Raw genomic sequence first — 23,682 nt, 5'->3', positions numbered from 1 at the left:
ATGAGATACTGTTGGCAGACTTACACGGTTTTATTGTATCCATCTTGTTATTTTGAAAACCAACATTGGATTGTCAGGTTTAACCTTCTACCTACACCAACTCGCCAATTGTCAATTAACTCAATAAGCTGCACCGAATATCTAAAGAAAATACTCCACCACTTAGTCTTGGTTTTTGAAAGCTAGTAACTGCCACCATGTACTTTAATCAAAGGCGGAGCTTTATTAACGTTACACTATATTTGAGCAATTCTGGCTTTTCTGCCTTATGTTTTTTGTTGAGAAATTGCTCTTGTTATGGACAGATATTTTTTATGGGCATTGTTGTTGATCTTCTTCTCATGGATGATGCATCAACGTCATCCCTTCCCACTGGAATAGAATTGAAGCTTAAGTCAATCCTGGAAAGCAGAACAGACATTTTGGGGAGCGATGATGCAACAAAGATAACAACTATTGATTTCATTGGGCGATTGCTTGAAATTCTGCGGGAATGCATGTTTACCACCTTGAGTGAGCTCGAGGATCAGAAGATGGATTGTTCTTTTCCTAAAGGATTTACAGATGCTTCTGGCCAAAAAGCTTGGGAATGGAAAAATGCTAATATTGCAAGGTTTATTGAGGACTGGAATTGGAGATTGGCAGTGCTACAACGGTTGGCTCCATCTCCTCATCGTCAATGGCAATGGAAGGAAGCTTTGGCTGTCCTTCGTGCTGCTCCATCAACACTTCTGAACATGTAAGTTTATTTGAGTTTCTAAAGAAACTTGCGTGTAAACATTGTTGTGGAAAATTTCTTGCATGAGTACAGCTGGCTTTGCAGGGGCTTGGGAGGTTATCTTCCTTTGAAGAGATTTCTAATGACTAGCCAGGGACTCTGACAGGAAGTCACTTCCAGATACTGCCAGCCCAAAGTCCTTTTCATGTTCAGTGTTTTAACTAACCTCCTTTTGAGTTCTTGAATATCAAAAAAGTTTTTCAAGCTCTGGTGTAAATTCTGATGTGAGTTCTCAAGGCTGTGTCCTGCATGCCATTTATACATGCAAGACCGCAAACTACTAGCAGAGAGTTTCTTTATGGCATGTTTACTTTTGTTGATATCCTTTCTTCTTTGGATGAATCTTTGTTTCTTCCTTGTGATGTTAGCCTTATATCGTGCGTTGGTTTTTCATGCATCAATGGTTATCTGGAATGCTTGGGTACAGCTTAGTAGCTCTAGATTTCCCTAGTATTGTCAATTAGTTGGTTGGCAGTGCTGGGGTTTGAATTTACAGAGGCACATTGAGCAGCAAGGGTTCTGGTAATAGGATTGGAGATGCCTTTTGCAATTTTCAGCAGTTGCATGCAAGCTAACTGGACTACAGTCATATTTTATTTTGAGCAATCAATCAATTACAATTCAGAGACCCTGGCTAAAGGAAACAAGGAAGAGAAATTTGAGATAACTACACCACAATAATGGAGAAGCCTCTTAGTAGAAATTCTCTCTATGTCAAATCTGGCTCGGTTGTCCTTCACGCGGCTCATTTTTATGAGGGTGGCTACCTATGGCTGTAATCCGAGTAGGAGAACAGTTGCGTAACTGGCTGCCACATCAGCACTGCCTGTACAACCTACGAAAATTGCCACATCAGCATCCCTTTGTACAACTTGTCCATACATGCCACATCAGTACCCCATGTCATCACTGCTAGCAGCCGTACATAAATCTGTCATATCAACTGGTGAGAGTCTCTGCCGTGTTATCATTTTATGGCATACTCCCCCTCACACCTAAAAGAGTACCAGACAGTATACTGTACACTCACACCTACCGTACACACCATAGATCGTGAACAAAATTGAAAACATTTCATAATCCTATACGTGCGTCCAACATTTTGCGTTAGGCAAGATGCAAGCCATCAGCCATCACATCTTGGTCCAACATTTCACATTATACCTGATTTGGATGTCTGATGTCCTGGGATGCAACGCTGTAGACATTTATCTCACAAAAAGTCAATCAAATAACAAGTTTATCGTGATCAAGAATTTGAAGATTTTAGAATATTGCAGCATTCCTTATGTACATACATAGAATTCCTTATGTACATAGATAGAATTCCTGTAGGTAGTACTGTTGTTTCATGACCTCTTGGCATTCCTTATGTACATACATAAAATTTCTGTAGGTAGTACTGCTGTTTCAGTACCTCTTGGCATGCTATAAAGCAATACCAGATGAATACTACAGAAGATCAAGTTAATCTGTTGAGAAAGGAGTGGAGAGGCTACTTGTATGTAGCAGACATTGCATTAAACTCAATCACTAAACTTGGCATGGTTTGGCATCCAAAACCAGATAACTCATGAACTCCACCAAATATCTTTAAAGAGTGTGTGCCAATATTTGCTTGTGCGTTTCTTTGATAGTATGCCAACATGTCCTTAGGCTAACGACTCTCGTTAGTCTCTTCAGCCTCTCATTGCTAAAGCTATCCACAATAGTCCATAAATCATCATAACCACCGTGAGTCCTAGGCATTCTTGACTGAGGCAATGGAGTGGATGGGACAGTCCAGACAGTTAGGGACTATCATGCTTCTCGATTTGGACAAGGCATATGATCGAGAGGATTGGAGCTTTCCGGAGGGCACTATGCAGAGGATAGATTTTCCTTTGCAGTGGATTTCAAAAGTTGCTGCGCTCTATTGTACTGTTTCTAGTGCTGTTACAATTAGGGGTCACATTGGGCAAAAGTTTCATCTCTTGTGCTGTCTAGCAGGGATGCCCCTTGGCACCATACCTGTTTCTGTTTTTTGCTGTGGTCATGCCACTCTTCTCGGGAGGCAGGACTCCACGCTTGGGTGGCCTTGCTATGCCTTTGGGTGGCTCACCAGACTTGTTAGACCAGGAGTATGTAGATGACACCTTTCTTTTGACACGGTATGATACGCATATGTTGGATAGTTTATGGGCCGCGGTTACTACCCATTTCACTCGGTTGGGCTTTCATGTTGGCATTGATGTGTTGTACGAGCAGCAGTTTGAGCCAGTTCTACAGTTTATAAGGGAGGAAGCTTTGCCATTGGTGTTTCTTGCATTTATCTATGGTGGGCAGAGCTCTCATTGTAAATCAGGTTCTTCTTGCAACCGCCTGGTTTTCTACGTCGTGCATGACTCTTCACCCTAGAGTCATGTCACAATGCGCTGCTTAATGCACAATTTTATTGTGGAGTGGTGCAGTTGGCTCCAAAGACGCATGGCCTCGAGTTTAGTGGTGCACCGTTATCTTGCCTCGAGAGGAGGGAGGTTTGGGCATCACTGATCCAGAGCTGCAGAGAATTGTATTGCTTGCCAAGCTCATAGTCCGCGGTCTGTTTCTTGGGGCTTAGTCTATGGATCAAGACAACGCACTCTTCAGATGCTTCCACCAACTGTGGTCTCCATCTGCGAGGTGCAGTTTTAATCATGATATATAGCATCACATTATCGAATATGTGGAAGGCTCGTGCTGCTCATCTGGGATCACAATTTTCACTGACATCGACCACCTTGACAGCTATCTGGACTGAGCTCGCAGCCTGTGGATACTTTAGCAGGCTCCTCCAAGCCTAATAGATACTCTTTCCTTCAGACATGGGCAAGGTCTGTAGTTCTTTTCAGTTTGAATCAGGGCCACATCACATTGTGTTATGCACCCCCTCAGTTGTTCATTCTGCACTATTCCTATATGCCACCTTCTTGTATGGATAGCATACTTCGGTTTGTACTTCCTCTCGGTGATAGGACGTTGAGCATCCCGAGAGGTCTCTTTGTACATAGTATACAATTATTATTTCCGCCAAAAGAAAGAGAAATGAAGAATGAAATGAAATGTTATATGAACGTCTTCAAAAGGCCAAAATGACTTATGAGATGAAAAGGTTACATCCATGTGTGACTCTAGTACACTGTCTAGGGAACATAAAAATAGAAATAGATGAGGCTACCTAGAGTGGGTAGGTATGTAAGCCTACCGTATATCCTCCTCATCATCATCATCGTCAGCATCACATAATACCTGATCTCAAAACATATGGGGAGGGGTACAATCACATGAGGGTTACTGAGGTGTACAATAGAGAAACTATACAATGGTGATCATCCTACAAACTCTCTCATGAGTCTTTGTAGTATGGCCTCAATGTCCTCCATGGTCAGCTCTCTTGTTGGGGGGGCTCGACGTCGCTCAACAATGCTCTGTGGCCTCCAATGTAGACGTCATCTATGATATCCTCCTCATCATCATCATCATCATCGTCAGCATCACATAATACCTGATCTCAAAACATATGGGGAGGGGTACAATCACATGAGGGTTACTGAGGTGTACAATAGAGAAACTATACAATGGTGATCATCCTACAAACTCTCTCATGGGTCTTTGTAGTATGGCCTCAATGTCCTCCATGGTCAGCTCTCTTGTTGGGGGGGCTCGACGTCGCTCAACAATGCTCTGTGGCCTCCAATGTAGACGTCATCTATGATATCCTCCTCATCATCATCATCGTCAGCATCACATAATACCTGATCTCAAAACATATGGGGAGGGGTACAATCACATGAGGGTTACTGAGGTGTACAATAGAGAAACTATACAATGGTGATCATCCTACAAACTCTCTCATGGGTCTCTGTAGTATGGCCTCAATGTCCTCCATGGCCAGGTCTCTTGTTGGGGGGGCTCGACGTCGCTCAACAATGCTCTGTGGCCTCCAATGTAAACTTATCTACGATGTGAAGCTCCTTGCATCATAGGGCGTCGTGAGGGGCGAAGTTGGATGGATCGATCAAGAAGAATGCCTCAATGAGGGTGTGCGTGGGTAACCTGTGGTGGGCCGTCTCGAGTAGACCCTCTTTCAAAAGTATTGATCTGCCTCTGTATGGATCCTCTATGTGTAGGTCCTTCGCTCTTGAGGGTAGTTTCTTTGAGCCTTCAGATCTCCAACAAGAAGAGACCTAGGCACCTCTGGTCACCAACTTGAGGAACTAGCCGAGAGGACAAGGATTTTTGAAGTATGGTAGAGGGGCCTAACAGAATGGTTAAGAGTTTAACTAAAACTTAATCCTGCCAACTTTTGAAAAGCTTGGCGGAGGGGCCTAAAACCCTGCAAGCACAAGGACTCCCCTCATCATTTGTGTAGACCTGCTGATGTGGCTGGCTGGCTGAAAGTGCGGAAACTCTTGCTGACGTGGCAGCTGTAGGGAAATCCCAGAGACTGCGGAGAGTCATGACGTGGCATTAGTGCATGGGGCAAAGCATTTTGGACGCCTGTTTTGGGAGTCAATTGCTTTTGGGGATCAATGCTTTGGATCAAGTGCTTTTGCGGCTCTGTTTTTGGGCATCCCTTGTACATTTATAAGTGCCTAGAGGGCCACTCTTCAGAGAGCATCTGGACGTAAAGTCTCAAAGAGAGTTGGACCCTCGGGAGTTGTACCTTTGAGAAGCAATAATAAAGAAATACGAAAGGGGCGCCAATCTTTGGGCCAATGCGTCTTGGCTCGGAACTCCACTGTGCCTTGTCGACTCTCCTTCTCTCTCTCTCTCTCTCTCTCTCTCTCTCTCTCTCTCTCTCTCTCTCTCTCTCTCTCTCTCTCTCTAAGGTTATTTTCGTTACTCTTTGTATCAGATCCACCACCTTGTAACTTTCTGGTCTCATAGGTCACTATGGCCTTTTGAAGACGTTAATATAACATTTCATTTCATTTCATTTCATTTCTCTCTCTCTCTCTCAAGAGCAGACACTGGACACCGAGAGGAGCTACTACCACAGCAGATCTTGTCGCCTCACACCAGAGGTACACTGATCGATCGAGCGACTGAGCTAGGGAGATCTAGATGCCCACGACTGTGGAGGACTACACAACATCGACGGAGGCTACATCAGAGGATTCGGATCATGTTGGCTCGACATGCACGACGCCCGGTTAGACTACTGTCCATCGAGGAGATTGATGAGATCCGCCAGCGACCGATGCTGGATCTCTTGTGACTTGTGATTTAGCTATCCCAGCTAGCTGCTTAGTTCACACCTACCAGTTTAGGATCCCATAATACTTTTATTTTATCATTTTATCATTTCATTTTGTTACTCTGACTTCGTATCAGATTCACCACATTGTACCACTCTGGTCTCATAGGTCATTTTGGCCTTTTGAAGACGTTAATATAACATTTCATTTCATTTCATCTCTCTCTCTCTCTCTCTCTCTCTCTCTCTCTCTCTCTTTGTATCTTTGTTTTGTACTATTGTTAGGTTATTTTGTTACTCTGACTTTGTATCAGATCCACCACTTTGTAACTTTCGGGTCTCATAGGTCACTATGGCCTTTTGAAGACGTTAATATAACATTTCATTTCATTTCATTTCTCTCTCTCTCTCTCTCTCTCTCTCTCTCTCTCTCTCTCTCTCTCTCTCTCTCTCTCTCTCTCCTACTACAAGTGCTAGAACAGGAGCAGACCCAGGGCTGTTTTGGTTGTGTGGGACAGCTTGGACAGGTTCGGATTTGTGGTGTATGCAGGACAACGTTAGACAAGACATTGGGCGCAAGGCCCCTCCATTCTTTTGGCTTTTGGCTTTAAGGGTGATGCACGCAGTGGGCTGTGGTTGTATCTTTACCCGCCGTGGAATGCTTGATGCGGATGTATGCTTGATGTGGAAGACAATGTATGCATAGTGTGGATGCATATGTGCGCTTAGTGGCTCTTTTTCGGACAGTGATTAAGCATGAGGAAGCTGAGCGATAAAGCCGACCCCCTAGAGGATGCCATTCAAAAGTGCAAAGAGGAAATGACGGAGACTATTACCAAGATGAACCGCAATCTATTGGGCACAATAAATATGCTCGAAGGACGCGTCCTTATCCAAGAAAGCAAGATAAGTGCACCGGAAGACCGAGTGACGGCTCAGGACGAAGAGATGCGTCACTCAAAAAAGATCTCGCCGAACCACGATCAAGCAACACACTGGAAGAGGGCGAATTGCAACCCTCAGTAATCGAAGAAATCAACACTATCAAGGAGCAAGTACGGGCCATCAAACACGAAGAAGAGCAACACAAAGAGATGACGACTTCTTGGGTGGATGTTCTTACAAAAACTCAGCAGAAGGTGGATGAAGCCGAGAAATGGATTGAGGTGGCCAAGAAAGGAAAAGGCAAGGAGATAACGTGCACATCCACACCTACTATCATTAATCAAACACTAGAGGAGGAGCAAAGAAGACGTGTGCACGCTTTACATGTGAGAATTTGTGGTCTTAAAGACAAAGGAAATGTGGACGAAGAGGTAAAAGAACTCATGGCCTTGATGGGGGTTCATGAGCCGACGCACACAAGAGCCTGGAGAGTGGGCAACATAAAGAAAAATGGAAGCAATGGGGAAACCTCAGAAGAAAGGGCACTTATCCTCCGCTTTCTCTCCATGGAAGGGAAGAAGTCCTTGAAGAAAAGGCCAACTCTTAAAGAGACGGGCATTTTTCTGGGCATTTTTCTTGGCGGTGATCTTACTCTCTCGCAGATCGCTCATATGCAGGAAGTAATGCCGGAGATTAGAGTGGCAAGGGGGAAAGGCAAGATTGCCTTTTACCGAGATGGAAGAGTAGTAATACTGGAGCGACGCTCTACATGACGGTGCGAGACTTATGGGACCACACTCAAAGTGGCGGCCTGGAACGGTAATGGATCCATGCGTCTTGATTTCGGTGCTTCTGAGGATAGCTTTACTGGAAGAGACATCATCTTTTACTCTGAGACACAGGCCCCTGGGCAATCCATGCCTCACATTAGTGGATACAGATGGGAGACAGCTTAGAGACAGGAGACACGCTCAGAGCACAGAGGAAGGGGATCGGGGGGAGTGACAGTGTTATTTAGAGAGGATTTGCAGCCATTGGTACATATAGCCGGCAGGGATGGGCAGGCTAGGTACATGTGGGTGAGATTGAAAGCAAAGACAGGCAGATATCTCTACATTGCTATTTGCTACTTTCCCCCGAGTACGTCGGTCTATGCATCCCCCAGAGGACAGTCCCCCTTTTCTATTTTGGATGATGACATATGGGAGTTCTCTAGAGATGGTGACATTATCATTCTAGGGGACTTCAATGCTAGGACTGCCCATCACCAGACAGTGTTTTATGATACTTCAGAGGAGATGCTGAGAGAGCTAGATGTTGTAGGGACGGGCCTGTCCAGACTATCACACGATGCGCAATATACTGAATATGGATGACACCTGCTAGACATGGGCGCCGCACATGGACTAGCCATCTTGAATGGCATACAGAGGTTTCCTGCTTCGAGAGGCTTCACATGCTTCCCACACAGACATGGAGCCAGCACAGTGGACTATGTCATGGCACAACCGAGCCTCATCTCTAGTATCTAGGTCCTCATGGTTGGACCCAGACGTGTTGGTGTGGCACTGGATCATGCTCTTGTATCGCTGACCATTTCTTTTCAGTTTAGTGTAGCACACAGGCTACGGGCAGCAGCCCCTACTCGCTACACCTTCACTCGGGAGACGAGCTCTGTATACATAGATGGGATCTACAGACGCCTGTGCACACAGGAGCCAGGGCGACCTCTGGAGGAGCTTACTACTATACTGACACAGACACTACAAGATGCAGTAGCAGAGGCATACCCACACACCCTGCTTGAGCAGAGACGTCGTTCAGGGAGCATGTCCCAGAACAGTTGGTATGATGAGGAATGCCGGGACACTAGAGCTAGACTTCAGAGGGAGGTGCTTTTGGGGAACATCACTCATAGGCAGTCACAGATTGACTTCCGACGCCTAGTGCGGCGAAAGAAGAGGGCATTTTTGGCTCGCCTCGAGCAGGATCTATGCCAGCTATTCTTGAGTCAGGACTCACATGAGGCGTGGAGGCTCTTTCATGAGCACTCCCCCCCCCCCCCCCCCGTTGCCATCACTTCTACAGAGGCGTGAGGCCAATATGCATCATCTTTGTACACAGTTCCTGAGCAGCCCCCCCTTCCCGACCCCCCGATCCATGCCCGCGCACATGTGGTTTTTTCACCACTGAGATGGTGAGGAAGGCCATTGACAGGTGAAGACTGGGAAAGCATATGATCATGATGGCTTAGTGGCTGAGCATTTCATGCATGCCAGAGATTTACTAGCGGAGCTTCTAGCAGATATGTTTAACCGTGCCATGTGTGAGGGCTTGCCTGATACCTGGAGCCTATCTACTATTGTACCTATCTTCAAGTCGGGAGACCCTATGGAGCCTGGGAACTATGGCTCTATCATGATTGGACACACATTGGCACGGTTGTACGCATCTATTCTTGAGCAGCAACTAAGTAGATGGGCAGAGAGAGAGGGTATACACGCAGCCGAGCAGGCAGGTTTCAAGAGGGGTTTTTCTACTCTTGACCATATCTTGACACTCAGAACCATCATTGAGGAGGGCAGATCGCGTGGGAGAGGGATCTATTGCAGTTTTGTGGATTTCCGTAAAGCATTTGACACAATGCCCAGAGCGAGATTGATGCGTAGATTACAGTAGATGGGAGTACCCACAGAGCTCATTTGGGGGGTCATGGCATTATACAGGTCAGTAGTGGGACATGTACGCACCCCAGAGGGTCTATCCACACCGGTTTACTCCACTATTGGGGTGAAGCAGGGCTGGCCGCTCTCTCCTACTCTATTTGGTATGTATGTAGATGAGGTTTCTGACTACATTGAGAGAGACGGTGATAGAGGTGCATAGCTAGCGGGGACATGGATTCCACTATTGTTATATGCTGATGATATTGTTTTGTTTTGTGACGCTCAGGAGGGGATGCAACGCCAATTGGATGCTTTGCATACGTTTGCCCAAGAAAGTGGTTTGCCCGTTAACCTTGGTAAAACCAAGGTCATGGTTTTTAATACCACCCCATAGTGGATCAAGAGGTCAACGCCCGCCTTCACATACGGACAGGAGAAGGTGGAGTATACAGATGCTTACAGTTACCTTGGAGTGGTTTTCAGTGGACCAACATTTTTATTGAGGAGGGTAGATTGACCAGAGCCCATGCAGCATTGGGTAAATTGGAAAGGATGTGTTCACAGGTTCAGTTTCAGGAGCCTCGAACGAAGCTCTGGCTCTTTGACACTTTGGTGGCCTCTGTATTGCTCTATGGAGCTGAGATTTGGGGACCTTCACTGTACCATCCCGGGAGGACAGGCCGCAGTGATGGATGGGGGGACATGGAGAAGCCTCTGGTCTCTATGATCTTGCGGCTCAATAAGGCCAAGACTTCAGTACCACGTGCTATTACACGAGCAGAGCTAGCTGCCTCCCCACTGGTGGTTGAGGCGCTCACTAGATCTGTCTCCTTCATACACCGCATGTGGGAACTTCCCAGAGATAGATATGCACGCCTTGCACTTGAGTCCTCTCGACAGTTAGCCGTGCAGGGAGATACAGCATGTTGGTATGGGAAGATGATGTCATGGTTTCAGGCGCATGGGTTTAGCATAGAGAGATTGCCTCCTTTCCAGTACTCAGTGGATGCGTCCTTTGTGACTCTTACACAAGCCGAGATCACCAGGCTCATTCGCCAGGACTTGACTCAGCTTGACACCAAGAGGACATGGATACAACCAGTACAGGAGCGAGGCACGAAGATGGCTTTCTATAGAGAGCATCTCCTCCAGCTTATGGAGGATGGTTTTGTGACGAGGCCCAGATACATGGACACTCACCTGTCTCATGGGATACGATGTGCTATTGGCCAAATACGCACATCTTCACACCAGCTGCGGATCGAGACTGGGAGATACAGCGGAGTACCAGCAGAGGCCAGGACATGCCCCCTGTGTGACATCGAGCCTAAGACAGGGTTGCACTACACATGCCACTGCCCCGTCTACTACGAGATATGAGGCCGCTTCCATTGCTTGTTCAGAGAGGGCTTTGGACCATTCTCTAGAGTCATGCGGTATGAGGATCAGAGATGCCTCGGTTTGTTTTTGCTCGAACTACGCAGACACAGAGAGAGCTTGATGAGAGGAAAGACTAGCCTGTCTCAGAGACAGATCACAGACTTATTTAGAGCTGCCACTTGACACCCGGAGGAGTTACTACCACAACAGAGCTCGTCGCTTTACACCAGAGGCATACTGATCGACCGAGCGACTGAGCTGTGGAGATCCAGACGCCCAGAACTGCGGAGGACTACACAACATCGACAGAGGCTCGACATGCACGACGCCCGGTCTGACTACTGACCATGGAGGAGATTGATGAGATCCGCCAGTGACCGATGCTGGATCTCTTGTGATCTAGTTATCCCAGTTAGCTGTTCTAGCGGCTTAGTCCACACTCAGCAGTCTAGGATTCCATAGTATTTGATTTTGTCATTTTGTCATCTTGTTACTCTGACTTTGTATCAGATCCACCACATGTAACTTTCTGGGCTCATAGATCACTTTGGCCTTTTGAAGACGTTAATATAACATTTCATTTCATTTCATTTTCTTCCCAGACGGGCACGATTGAGGAGAGGGGCTACACAGCATCGACCGAGACTACATGAGAGGATTCGAGTTCTAGTTCTTTTGTACCCAGACATGATATTAGATTCACTATTTTGTAACAGATTGGTCTCATAGGTCATTTTGGCCTTTTGAAGACGTTAATATAACATTTCATTTCATTTCATCTCTCTCTCTCTACACTATTGTACCTATCTTCAAGTAAGGAGACCCTATGGAGCTTGGGAATTATCGCACTATCATGATTGGACACACATTGGCACGGTTGTACGCATCCATTCTTGAGCAGCAACTGAGTAGGTGGGCAGAGATGGAGGGGATACGTGCAGCCGGGCAGGCAGGGTTCAGGAGAGGTTTTTCTAGTCTTGACCATATCTTCACACTCAGAGCCATCATTGAGGAGGGCAAATCACATGGGAGACGGATCTATTGTAACTTTGTGGACTTCCGCAAAGCATTTGACAGAGGACCCATAGCTAGATTGATGCGTAGATTACAGGAGATGGGAGTAACCACATAGCTCATTTGGGGGGTCATGGTATTATACAGGTCAGTAGTGGGGCATGTACGCACCTCGGAGGGTCTATCTACACCGGTTTACTCCACTATTGGGGTGAAGGAGGGCTACCCGCTCTCTCCTACTCTGTTTGGTATGTATGTGGATGAGGTTTTTGACTACATTGAGAGAGATGGTGATAGAGGTGCACAGTTGGCAGGGACATGGATTCCACTATTGTTATATGCTGATGATATTGTGTTGGATCTTCGACTCTCCAGAGGGGATGCAACGTCACTTGGATGCTGTGTCTTTCAACCTTGGTAAAGCCAAGGTCATGGTATTTAATACCACCCCACAATGGATCAGGAGGGCAGCACCCGCATTCACATACGCCCAGGAGACAATGGAGTATACAGATGCTTACACTTACCTTGGAGTGGTTTTTAGTGGACCAGCATTTTCATTGAGGAGAGCAGCAGAGACTAGATTGACCAGAGCCCATGCAACATTGGGTAGATTGGAGAGGATGTGTTCACAGGTTCAGTTTCAGGAGCCTCGGACGAAGCTCTGGCTCTTTGACACTCTGGTGGCTTCTGCATTGCTCTCTGGAGCTGAGATATGGGGACCTTCATTGGATCATCACGGGAGGACGGGTCGCACTGATGGATGGGGAGACATGGAGAAGCCTCAGGTCTTTATGATCTCGCGGCTCATTAGAGCCAAGGCTTCAGTACCATGTGCCATTATCTGAGCAGAGCTAGCTGCCCCTCCAATATTGGTTGAGGCACTCACCAGATTTGTCTCCTTCATACACTGCATGTGGGAACTTCCCAGAGACAGATATGCCCACCTTGCACGAGTCCTCTCGACAGTTAGCCATGCAGGGAGATATAGCATGCTGGTATGCCCTTCCAGTACTCACTAGATGCACCCTCTCTGACTCTCACACAGTCCAAGATCACCAGGCTCATCCGCCATGACTTGACTCAGCTAGACATGAGGAGGACATGGATACAGCCAGTACAGGAGCTGGACACGAAGATGGCTTTCTACAGAGAGCATCTTCTCCAGCTTACGGAGGACGGTTTTGTGACAAGGCCCATATACATGGACACCCACTTGTCTCATGGGATACGATGTGCTATTGGCCAGATACGCACATCTTCACACGAGCTGCGGATCGAGACTAGGAGATACAACGGAGTAGAAAGCTCACCGATGTTTTGTTCCTCAAGCGTAGTAACTACCAGATCGAGCTCGAGACTCTTGAGGTGGTTTCAAAGGTCAATTTGATGAGCCTGCTGGCCATTCGTGTAGTCAGGGCTCATTTGTGATAGTGGCGCTGTGCTCTCCTTGTCTTCATCCTGTCAATGGCTTTCCTTACCCTCTCGGCAGTCAAGAAAGAACATGTCTCTGGGCATGTCTCTAGTGGGTCCGACAAAGGTGGTTGCCTTGATGCTGTGTAGAGCGATGTGAATATTCCCCCCATGTCTCAGTGGAGGTGACCGCGGCCGGTGGTGAATGCTTGTGGAATAGCCTCCATGCTTCGCCTGAGTCCTGACTTATAAATAGCTGGGATAGATCCAGCTCTAGCTGAGATAGATAGGTCATTTTCCTTCGTCGCACTAGGTGGCGAAAGCCGTGACATTCTATGTGTGGTAATACCCGTGAGCACTTCCCTCTGTAGTTTGATCCTCGTCTCTCTGCACTCCTCATCATACCAACTGTTCTGGGGCATGTTCCCAGATCGTCTCCGTGTGGGCTGGCTGTGGGGGTATGCCTCTGATGCTGCATCATGGAGCGTCTCTGTCAATATCTGAATGAGTTCATCTAGTGGCCGTCCCGGCTCCTGGGTGCATAGCTGCCTGTATATCTCATCCATATACACAGAATCCGTCTCCCTCATGAAGGTATACCGAGTGTGTGTGGGGACCTCTCTTTAAGGAGCTGTGCTGAATTGAAAGGTCAGGGTGAAAGACACGATAGCATGATCAACTGCTACTCCAACTGGGCTCGCACAATAGGTCTCGCACCGTCATACAGGGCGTCGCTCCAATATCACCACCTTTCCATCCCTGTAAAAAGCAATCTTCCCCTTTTCCCTTGCTGCTCTTATTTCCGGCTTACTTCTTGCATATGAGCAATCTGCGAGAGGGTGAGGTCATCTCCAAGAAAGATGCCTGTCTTCTTTAGAGTTGCTCTCTTCTTCAAGAAGTCTTTCTTCGCTTCCATGGAGGGGAAGCGGAGAATGAGTGCCCTTTCCTTCGAGGTTTCTCCGTTGCTCCCACTTTTCTTAGTGCCCACCTCCAGGCCCTCGTATGCGTCTGCTCGTTGACCCCCACCAGAGTCATGAGTTCTTTCACCTCTTTATCTACATTATCTTGGTCTTTGAGGCCACATATCCTTACGTGTAAGGCCCGCACACGTCTCCTTTGCTCCTCTTCTAGTGTCAAGTTGATGATGTTTGATGTGGGGGTGGGAGTTATTTCCTTGCCTTTCCCTTTCTTGACAATCTCGATCCATTTTTCGGCCTTTTCTGCTTTTTTCTGGGTCTTTGTGATGACATCTACCCATGAGGTCGTCATTTCTTTTTGTTGCTCCCCACCTTCTTTGATGGCCCGTACTTGTTCCTTAATCGTGTTAAGCACTTCAATGACAGAGGGTTGAAGTTCTCCCTCTTCGAGGACATTCTGCGATTGCACCTCTGCAAGCTCTTTCTTGAGTAGTGCGATTTCCTCATCTTGGGCCTCCACGCGATCTTCGAGTGTACGTATCGTGCTTTCCTGTGCTGCCACGCGTGCATCGAGTCCATTAATAGTACCTAAGAGGTGGCGGTTGATCTTGCTGATGGACTCACTCAGTTCTTCTTTGCATTTTTTGATGGCATCCTCCACTTGGTCATCCTTGCTATTCGGCTTTCTCATGATTGAGAGGCCGCGACAGGGAAGGGAAAGGGGGTACTGGAGTTTTTTTTTTTTCTTCTCTCTCTCTCTCTCTCTCTCTCTCTCTCTCTCTCTCTCTCTCTCTCTCTCTCTCTCTCTCTCTCTCTCTCTTTTCGCGGGCAGACCTATTCTCTCTCTACACTCTCCGATTTCCTCTCTCTATGCATTCTCTCTCTACGCCTAAACTTCCTTCTCTCTCTATGCTAGAAAAAGACCCATCCACTCTCTCTGCGCTACAACTTCCTCCTCTCTCTACGCTTGTGCAAAAAGGTTAATTCTCTCTCTGGGGGGGGGGGGGGGGGGGGGGGGGGGGGGGGGGGGGGGGGGGGGGGGGGGGGGGGGAGGGAAGGTTAGGGTTGCAAGAAAATGAGGCACGGGGATGGGAGCAGAGAGCGCGCAAGGGCGGGTGCAGAGCAGCCGCGAGCAAGGGCGGCGGGAGCCCGCGCGGCAGGTCGGCAGTGCGTGAGCGGGGGGGGGGGGGGGGCACATAGCAGCGAGAGCAAGGGGGGGAGGACAGCGGGAGCAAAGAGAGAGAGAGAAAGAACACAGGATGTGGGTGGAACAGCCTCAGGAAGTGACACAAATGAGTGAGGTGCTCCTTATTCTTATGTATAGAAAGAATAAGGAACTGTGTATACACAGTGGACGGGCGGCCGGACATCGGATGTCTGAACCCGGGCAAAGGCGTAGCGCCTTAACCCCAACACAAGCCGGTCTTGAAAATTGTGAGGTTGGCTGCTGTTGCAGCATCGGTTTTCTCTCACTGACCCCATGAGGATTGTCTCATGGAATGTGCCGGGGCTTGGTGGACCCCAATATTTACGCCAGAGGGGTCGACTAAGACAGGAGCTTCAGAGATGCCTTGTGGGTGGCTCGATAGATATTCTTGTGTTGCAAGAGCATCACCTTTGTGAGAGCCCTATTAGGCATTGTGGAGAGATCTTGCGTGGTCGCTATGAGACATTCTGGTCAGTTACTTTTGGTCCCGGAGGCATTTATGGAGACCGGAGAAGAAGCTGCTCAGACTCGGCATTACTTCCTTACAACAGATGCAAGAGTGCCACCTACGCAGTCCTTGGATGGAGGAGCCGTTGCAACACACACGGCAGAAGTTGATTACCATTCAAGAGCGGCGACATGAATTTGCCTTCCATTGTCAGGCATCTCAGTGAACTCAAGTGGGAGACATAGTTATTAGTGAGTTCTTTGAGATGGTGGGGTTTTCCAGTTGAGGAGATGAGATGGGTTTGTTGCTACAGAGCCCGATAATTTGCGTGCAGTTGCTATTGAATTTTATCGTGAGCTGCTTTCAGAGGACTGAGCGTCGGCATGCATGCAGAGAGCAGGTGCGAGCTTAGATGCTTTGCTTAGTTAGAGAGGAGATGGGCCAGAGGCTCTCAAGCCCCCTCGAGCTGAGGAGCTTCACGAGGCTCTCAGGGCACGAGCGTAGCCGAGGGGAGGATGGTTTGACTTCAAGTTTCTTTTTGGAGTATTGGGAGGTTCTTGGTCGAGACCTATGTCGTGCATACCATCACATTTTGCACACTGGGGAGTTGTTTGCATGAGTGAGGATTTGATTTACGAGATTCGACAGTGGCAACCCAACACCATTTTCTACCGAGCCTACAAAATTTTAGCGAAGGCTCTGATTTTGAGAATTCAGTCGCTATTCAGAGTATCATACATGAGACACGGACGAGTTTTGTCAAGGAGCATAGTATCCTTGACAATGCCTTTTGGGAGGCGATTGCTCTTGCTTGTCTCCAAGAAGAGGATCTTGTGGTGCTCCTCCTCGACTTTGAGAAGGCTTACGATAGAGTTGATTGGGACTTCCTTGAGGGCATTATTCGCTGGATGGGCTTTTCAAATGCTAGGATAAGAGGGGTGTCAACTCTGTACATGCGTGCACACAATCAGGTGCTGTTGGCACTGGGACAAGGGGAAGGGTTCATGCTCACACAATCACTATGACAGGCCTGCTGCCTTGCCCCCTTCTCGTTCTTCTTCCATGTTGAGGCGATGAGTAGATTTCTGACTTCACAGGAGGTTGGTTTGTGTGGAGTACAGCTACCTACTCGGGAAGATGAGCTTTTGGATGCTGAGTTTGCTCATGACTTGGGCATGTTTTTGGAGGGCCGAGAGGCCAATTTGCATAGGTGTGAGCAGTCTCTTGAGGTTTTATGTTGTTGCATGCCGGGGGCATTGATCAATTGGCAAAAGAGAGGGGGTTTTTGGGTTGGTAGTGCTCATGCCCAAACTGTCGCTTGGAGAGGGCTTTAGGTGGGTCCTTCAAGGACACGAGTTCGGTACTTGGGTTGTCAGGTTGGTCTGGATTTGTCTCCAGAGAAAGAGGTTGCTCCTCTCCTCTGTTCCATCAAGAGGAAACTGCTTCATTGGAGCTTGGCACGGTTTTCACTTGCTGGCAGGGTTGTAGTGGTTAACCAAGTGCTCTTGGCTACTATGTGGTACATCATGTCTTGCTTGATTTTCTTGAGTACTTGAGTCTTGCATCAGCCAATTGGAGAGGTTGATTATGAAATTTTTGTGGTTAGGGCGAGACACAAAGTTGGCTCAAGCCGAATTTTTTTGGCAGGTCATTACTTTACCTTGCTTTCAGGGAGGGTTGGGGATGATCGACCCAACACGACAAAGTAGAGCCCTTCGTGGGAAGCTCATTGTCAGAGGTCTCCTACTAGGGGAGGAGCCCTGGAAGGATTGTTGCTTCATCGGATTTGTGGCCAGATCCCACACACTGGCGGCCCTCCGAGCTCCTCCACCAATAGGATTTATAAAGAGTTACACAAAGTAGGTTTGAGCAGGAGATGGGAAGACGGTTTTGCTTTGAGCCTGCTTCGATGTTGGGAGGAGCTGCGGAGAGGCCTTAAGCAGCACCAGCCTCATGTGCACTGAGGAGCGCTTGAGGTAGCCACTTACATGGAACCATGTGGTTAGCACACGGCGAGGCCACATGGTTGGTGGCCGACCTCATGTCTCTTGGGTCCCATGGCAAATGCCCCAACCTGCATTTTGGGGATGGGTTGCAATTTAGAGGGCTTCCTAAGGAGCTTTAGAGTCTTCAAACGCGTGACAGGAGGGGGGTTGCATAGCATGTGGCAAAATATTGTAGAGGCTATAGCAACAGAGTGGCACACCCCTCTTCAGCCGGCGGCTCCTCACTGGATGGGGGCTTTCACTCGTCTGGAGGTCCTCATTGCAGTCATGGCTTGTATAGACACAAGTTTCTGCATGTTCTTTGAGGTTTAGAGAGAGGGCTGCCTTCACCGAGTCACTACAGAGGCACTAGAGGTGGCAGAGTGTTGCTTTTAGTGGATCCGAGTTGTGGGCATGAGTGGGAGGACTTGTGTGATAGATCCTGACCCGTCAGCAGATAGGACATTGGTGGTTATGGGAGAGCCGTCCTCTGGTATGAATGTAGTGTGACCTGGAGGAGTGGTTCTGGCGAGATCCCTTTACTCCAGGCGATCACACAGGGACCTCTTTCTTTCACTACAGAGCACGGCTTGGACATCACATCTCAAGAGCGCGGAGAGAGGATTGCTTTGCTGCAGCGGATCATTGGCAGGATAGCTGTACACTTGGGATGTTGCAGCCTGGTCCACCCTCACGGCCCCAACACTTCATTTTTAGATGGCTTCAGTTAGCAGAATGATTCTTATACAAGAGGGCCAGCGTACACTTGTCATGTGTGCTGCGTTACGTGGACATGCTTTTGCTACAGTCCAGCACCAATCGTATCTAGCTTAGGACGTAGCGTGGCACTTTGTGAGCCTCTAGCAGGACATGCATGCCTAGTCCGGTCATAGTTGCATACCCTCTCTTGCACAATACCGCATTTTCAACATGTAGGTGCTTTGCCGCATGTGAACCACCTCTAACCTGACACTTTATTATTAAGTGAATTTTCAGCTTATTATTTGCTTGGTCGTGGGAAGTGGATTTAGCTCGGATCTAGTACCGCACAAACACAAGGGACACTTTACGTCACTTGAAAGAACTAAACTGAACTGAATGAAATAGAGACACAAGAGACGATACCAAATGTCGTGTCCCAAACCCTCAAGGGCCCCCTTGCTTTGTTGCCAGAGCAAGTACTTTCTTTGTTCTTGCACAATGCTGATACAATGATGCTAACTGCTGAGATGCTGATGCTACTGGGTACTGATGCTACTGATGCTGGGTACTGGTATTGATGGGTACTGCAGGGTGCTGAGGTACTGATGGGTATTGACGAGTTCTATGTCGACAATGACGACGCGATGACGACGAGGTACTGAGGGGTTCTATGTCGATGACGACCACTATGACGATGAGGTATTGGTGGGTCTATGTCGACGACGACGACGACGACGACGAGGTTTTGATCGGTCTACAGCGACGATGATGACGACAACGACAACGACAACGACGTGCTATTGATGGGTCTATGGCGACGACGACGAGGTACTGATGGGTCTATGTCGACGATGATGACGACGACGACGAGGTTCTGATGGGTTATGTGGATCCTTATGCTGAGCTAGGCAAGGTCCAAGCCAAGGCAGAAGGGGTACTAGATGCTGGGGTACTGTGTCGATGATAACGATGATGACGATGCTATGGCTGAATGCCGGAATCTGCTAGCGATGTCTATGGCTAGGATCTGTGACCATGACGAGGCTAGGGCTGAAGTCTCCTGGCGCTTCAAAGTTGAAAACGCTGGCTGTCTTGGCTGAAAACGCTAGTTGTCTTGTGCTGAAAACGCTGGTATTGTTGGGCTGAAGCGTTGAGGAAGGTCTGAGGGAAAACACTGGCCTTTCTCCTCCTCCTGCTTCCTCAGACCTTCCTCAGCGCTTCAGCCCAGGAAGGCCAGCGTTTTCAGCCCAAGACAACCAGCGTTTCCAGCCAAGGCGGCCAGCGTTTTCAGCTTTGAAGCGCTAGTAGACTTCAGCCCTAGCCTTGTCATGGTCGTAGATCCTAGCCATCGACATCGGTAGCAGATTCCAACATTCAGCCATAGCGTCGTCGTCGTCGTCGTCTTCGACACAGTACCCTAACATCTAGTACCCCTTGTGCCTTGGCTCGAACCTTGCCTAGCTCAGCATAAGGATCCACAGAACCCATCAGAACCTCGTCGTCGACGTCATTGTCGTAGACATAGACCCATCAGTAACTCGTCGTCGTCATCATCGTTGTCAACATAGAACCCCTCAGTATCTCGTCGTCGTCGTCGTCGACTTAGAACCCCTCGGTACCCATCCATACCTCAGCACGCCGCAGTCAGAGTTACCAGGGAACGCCTAGGAAGGGGCCTAGAACGTTGGAACGGCGTTCTGGCTGGCTGAGGATGCTTGGAACGTCCTGGAACGAACTGCCGTTCCGGCAGGCAGGTCATCACTGGAACGTGAGGGGGAACGGCCAGAATGGGCAACCAACGGTCACATCCGGCCAACGGTCCGAAACGGGCAAAAAGTTGAAAAGAAGGGCAGAAGTCAAAAAGCAAGGCCTTATAAATTGTCCCACCCCCTCATCCCTTTCCTTCACAAAGCTCTCAAGCTCTCTCTTGCTCTCAACTTCTCAAGGCTCTCTCCCTTGCTCTCAACCTCTACGCCGCTATGGTCTACTCAAGCTCTCAAGCCTCAAGGCTCTCAAGCTCTCTCTTGCTCTCAAGGCTTCAAGCTCTCTCCCCCTTGGTCTCGACTTCTCAAGAAGTCAAGCCTGTCTCTCAAGCTCTCTATCGCGATTCTCAAGCTTTAAAGGAGTTGAGGCTCAAGCGGCATTGGGCAAGCCTCTCTCTCAACTTTTTCAAGCTTCAAGCCCTCTCTCTCAACTTTCAAGCTCTCTCTCTCAAAGTTCAAACCCTCAAGTCGGTTTAGGGTCAAGCTCTCTCTCTCTCTCTCTCTCTCTCTCTCTCTCTCTCTCTCTCTCGGATAATCCATCATCCATGGCCTCTTCTTCTCGTACAACTGCTACACCCACGTAGTTTTAGATTGTAGTAGTAGTAGTAGTATTTTGTTCCACTTCTAGTTCTTTTGTACCCAGACATGGTATTAGATTCACTATTTTGTAACTGATTGGTCTCATAGGTCATTTTGGCCTTTTGAAGACGTTAATATAACATTTCATTTCATTTCATCTCTCTCTCTCTCTCTCTCTCTCTCTCTCTCTCTCTCTCTCATAATTCTCTCATCATCCATCCTCTCTCGTCATACCCCCTTCGCAATTTCATGCAAGCAACACTCAAAAGACGAAGGATTCATCGTGGTGGGATGAAGTGACCTCGGAGGGCACCTTGTCGGCGGCGGGAGGTTCTCGTGCATGGGCATGCAAGTTATTCTCTTACACGCGGAAAGGGGGGCATGACAAAGTGAGGGCACACTTTCTTCGAGTGCCGAGACATGAGGTGAAATTTTGCACCAACGTAAGCGTCGAGAAGAGGAAGGAGCTTGAGGAAAAGGGTCGGCAATTTAATCATAAATCCAAGCCCTCATGCAAAGGTATTGATCCGAAGACCCTCATTTTTCCTTCTTCTTCTCTACCCGGTGTCGGTGCCGGTGGATCTTCATCGGGTCCGATTTGTCGCCAAAGGACCCTTGCCACCTCTTGGGACCCAAAGAAGAAGGAAAAGGTGGATGCCGCCATGGCCCAATTCTTCTATCACGACCATATTCCATTTGTCGCGGCGAGGTATGTTTTATCAATCTTCTCTCTCATTTCTTCCATTATCGTCGTTTCCGCCTTTTTGATATTAACCTCTTCTATGTGTGATCGAAATAGGTCGGAGTATTGAAAAGTTATGGTGCAACGGATAGGAGAGTATGGCACTGGCTATGTGCCCCCATCTTCAGAGGCTCTCCGAACCACTTTGCTCGATGGAGAGAAGGCGATAAGGCGATCGTGGAGCAAGCAACACTCAATATTCAACGGATTTGGGCAAAACATGGTGTTTCCCTCATTGCCCACGGGTGGAGCGATACAAGGCAGAGATCTATCCATTGCCTCGTCGCATACTCGGTGAAGAGATGTACTTTGTGCACTATCATGATGCCATCGAGAGTGGCAAGTCCGCCGATGTCCTCTCTGCAGAGTGGACAACGGCCATAGAAACGATCGGTGAGCAACACGTGGTGGCCTTTGTCACAGATGGGGAGGCATCAAACAGACAACAACAACTATTGTAGAGGGCCACTATCCGCATGTGATAGTGTGCTTTTGCATGGCACACCGCTTGAACAACCTTCTAAAAGACATCGACAAGCTAGATTGGATCACTCCAGTCATTGCTGATGCAGTGAAGATTGTTACTTTCATCAACAATCATAACTTGGTTCGGAGTGAGTACCTCAAGAGGTTCGGCGGCAAAGTGCTAAAGTATTCAGACACCTGCTTCGCATTCAACTTTCTTCTTGTGCGCAGGCTGTTTGAATGTCAAAATGCATTCCGACAGGTCTTCATTAGTGATGAGTTCACCACCTCCCCCTATACAAAGACAGTTGTTGCAGGGATTTTGTGCAACGATAAGGCAGAGGATCTTGAGTTCTGGAAGGAGCTCAAGAGTTTAGACGCACAGGTAAAACCGGTTGTTCATTTGCTTCGAGTTTTGGATGGCATGGACCCTTGCATTGGCAAGGTTTATGAGGCAATGGACGAGCAGCTTGCATAGCTTGAGCCGAAAGCAGAGCGATATGAGGAGATCCATGCGCTTTGCAGCTCGAGGTGAAATTCATATGCCTCTCCTTTACACGGGGCATCGTACATGGTGGATCAAGAGTTCCAAGGTGCAGAGCAAGAACAGATAGAGAAGTCATGAACCAATTTAGAGAGATCTTAAACATGGTTCTAGACAGAGATGGGCGACGCATTGTCAGAGATCTGTGAGATAGTACAGAGAGATGCGGGGGTCATTTGGCAGTCCAGATACTTAGATTGATCGTAGGAAGATAGGTTCAGTGCTATGGTCGGAGGACTATGGCTTTCAGCCAGTCAGTTAGTACCTCATGCTTGGAGCAATTGTGGAGTACCTTTAGCCACATTGCTTCCAAGAAGAGGAATCCGCTTGGAGTGGAGAAGGCAAATGATCTTGTCTTTGTCAGCGCAAATTTGAAAATGCTTTGCAAGAGTACAGAGTCCAGACAAATAGACAGATCCTTTTACATAGTGGGAGATGGAGCAAGAGGCTCCTCAGGCAGGTGGAGATGCAGAGCCACGGACACCAGGTACTTCGTCCATGGCTTAGATCGAGCCGGGCCTAGAGCTCGATGATGAGGAATGGGAGAATGTCCATGATGTGCAGCCGGCTACTACGATTTGGGAGGCCTCTCAGGCTAGTGGCTCTTGAGTCTTGAGTCTTGAGACTTGAGAGTTACGACTTTAGGACTTCCATTATCCTTACCTTGTTGTATGGCTGCTTGCCCTCTTTGTAGCATCTTTATGGTATTTGTCACCTTTAGTCTTTTGGTATTTTGGTCATTGGTTTGGCCCCTTCGTAGTCTCATTATGGTATATGTCACCGTTGGTTTTTTTGTAGCGCCTTGGCGGGCCTTGTTAGCCAAAGTTAAGCGAAAAGTGTTCTCTCTGACTTCTACTCTTGCAATTATTTGAGAGCTCTAATTTGTAATTACATGTGTTATTGTGTTTGTTCAATGTTGTGTATGTACCATCATCCATGGCCGCGGCGCCATACATCCCAATCAAGTCATAATAAG

General features: G+C 48.0%; 1 protein-coding gene across 2 annotated transcripts in view; it reads left to right on the top strand.

Moving 5' to 3' along the window:
- The window catches only part of LOC147427699 (uncharacterized), a 78,645-nt gene that overhangs the window by 52,010 nt on the left and 2,953 nt on the right, over nt 1–23,682 (top strand). For both annotated transcript variants that reach the window (XM_086497671.1, XM_086497672.1), the window contains exon 8: nt 306–739. In XM_086497671.1, the coding sequence (XP_086353797.1) occupies nt 306–739 (434 nt within the window). The remainder of the gene's footprint in view (nt 1–305; nt 740–23,682) is intronic.

The sequence above is a fragment of the Adiantum capillus-veneris genome, chromosome 23, assembly GCF_014529385.1.
Source record: "Adiantum capillus-veneris isolate H3 chromosome 23, ASM1452938v2, whole genome shotgun sequence".
Classification (NCBI taxonomy): Eukaryota; Viridiplantae; Streptophyta; class Polypodiopsida; order Polypodiales; family Pteridaceae; genus Adiantum; species Adiantum capillus-veneris.
Note: the sequence above shows the minus strand (reverse complement) of the source record. Positions and strands in the feature narration are given on the sequence as shown.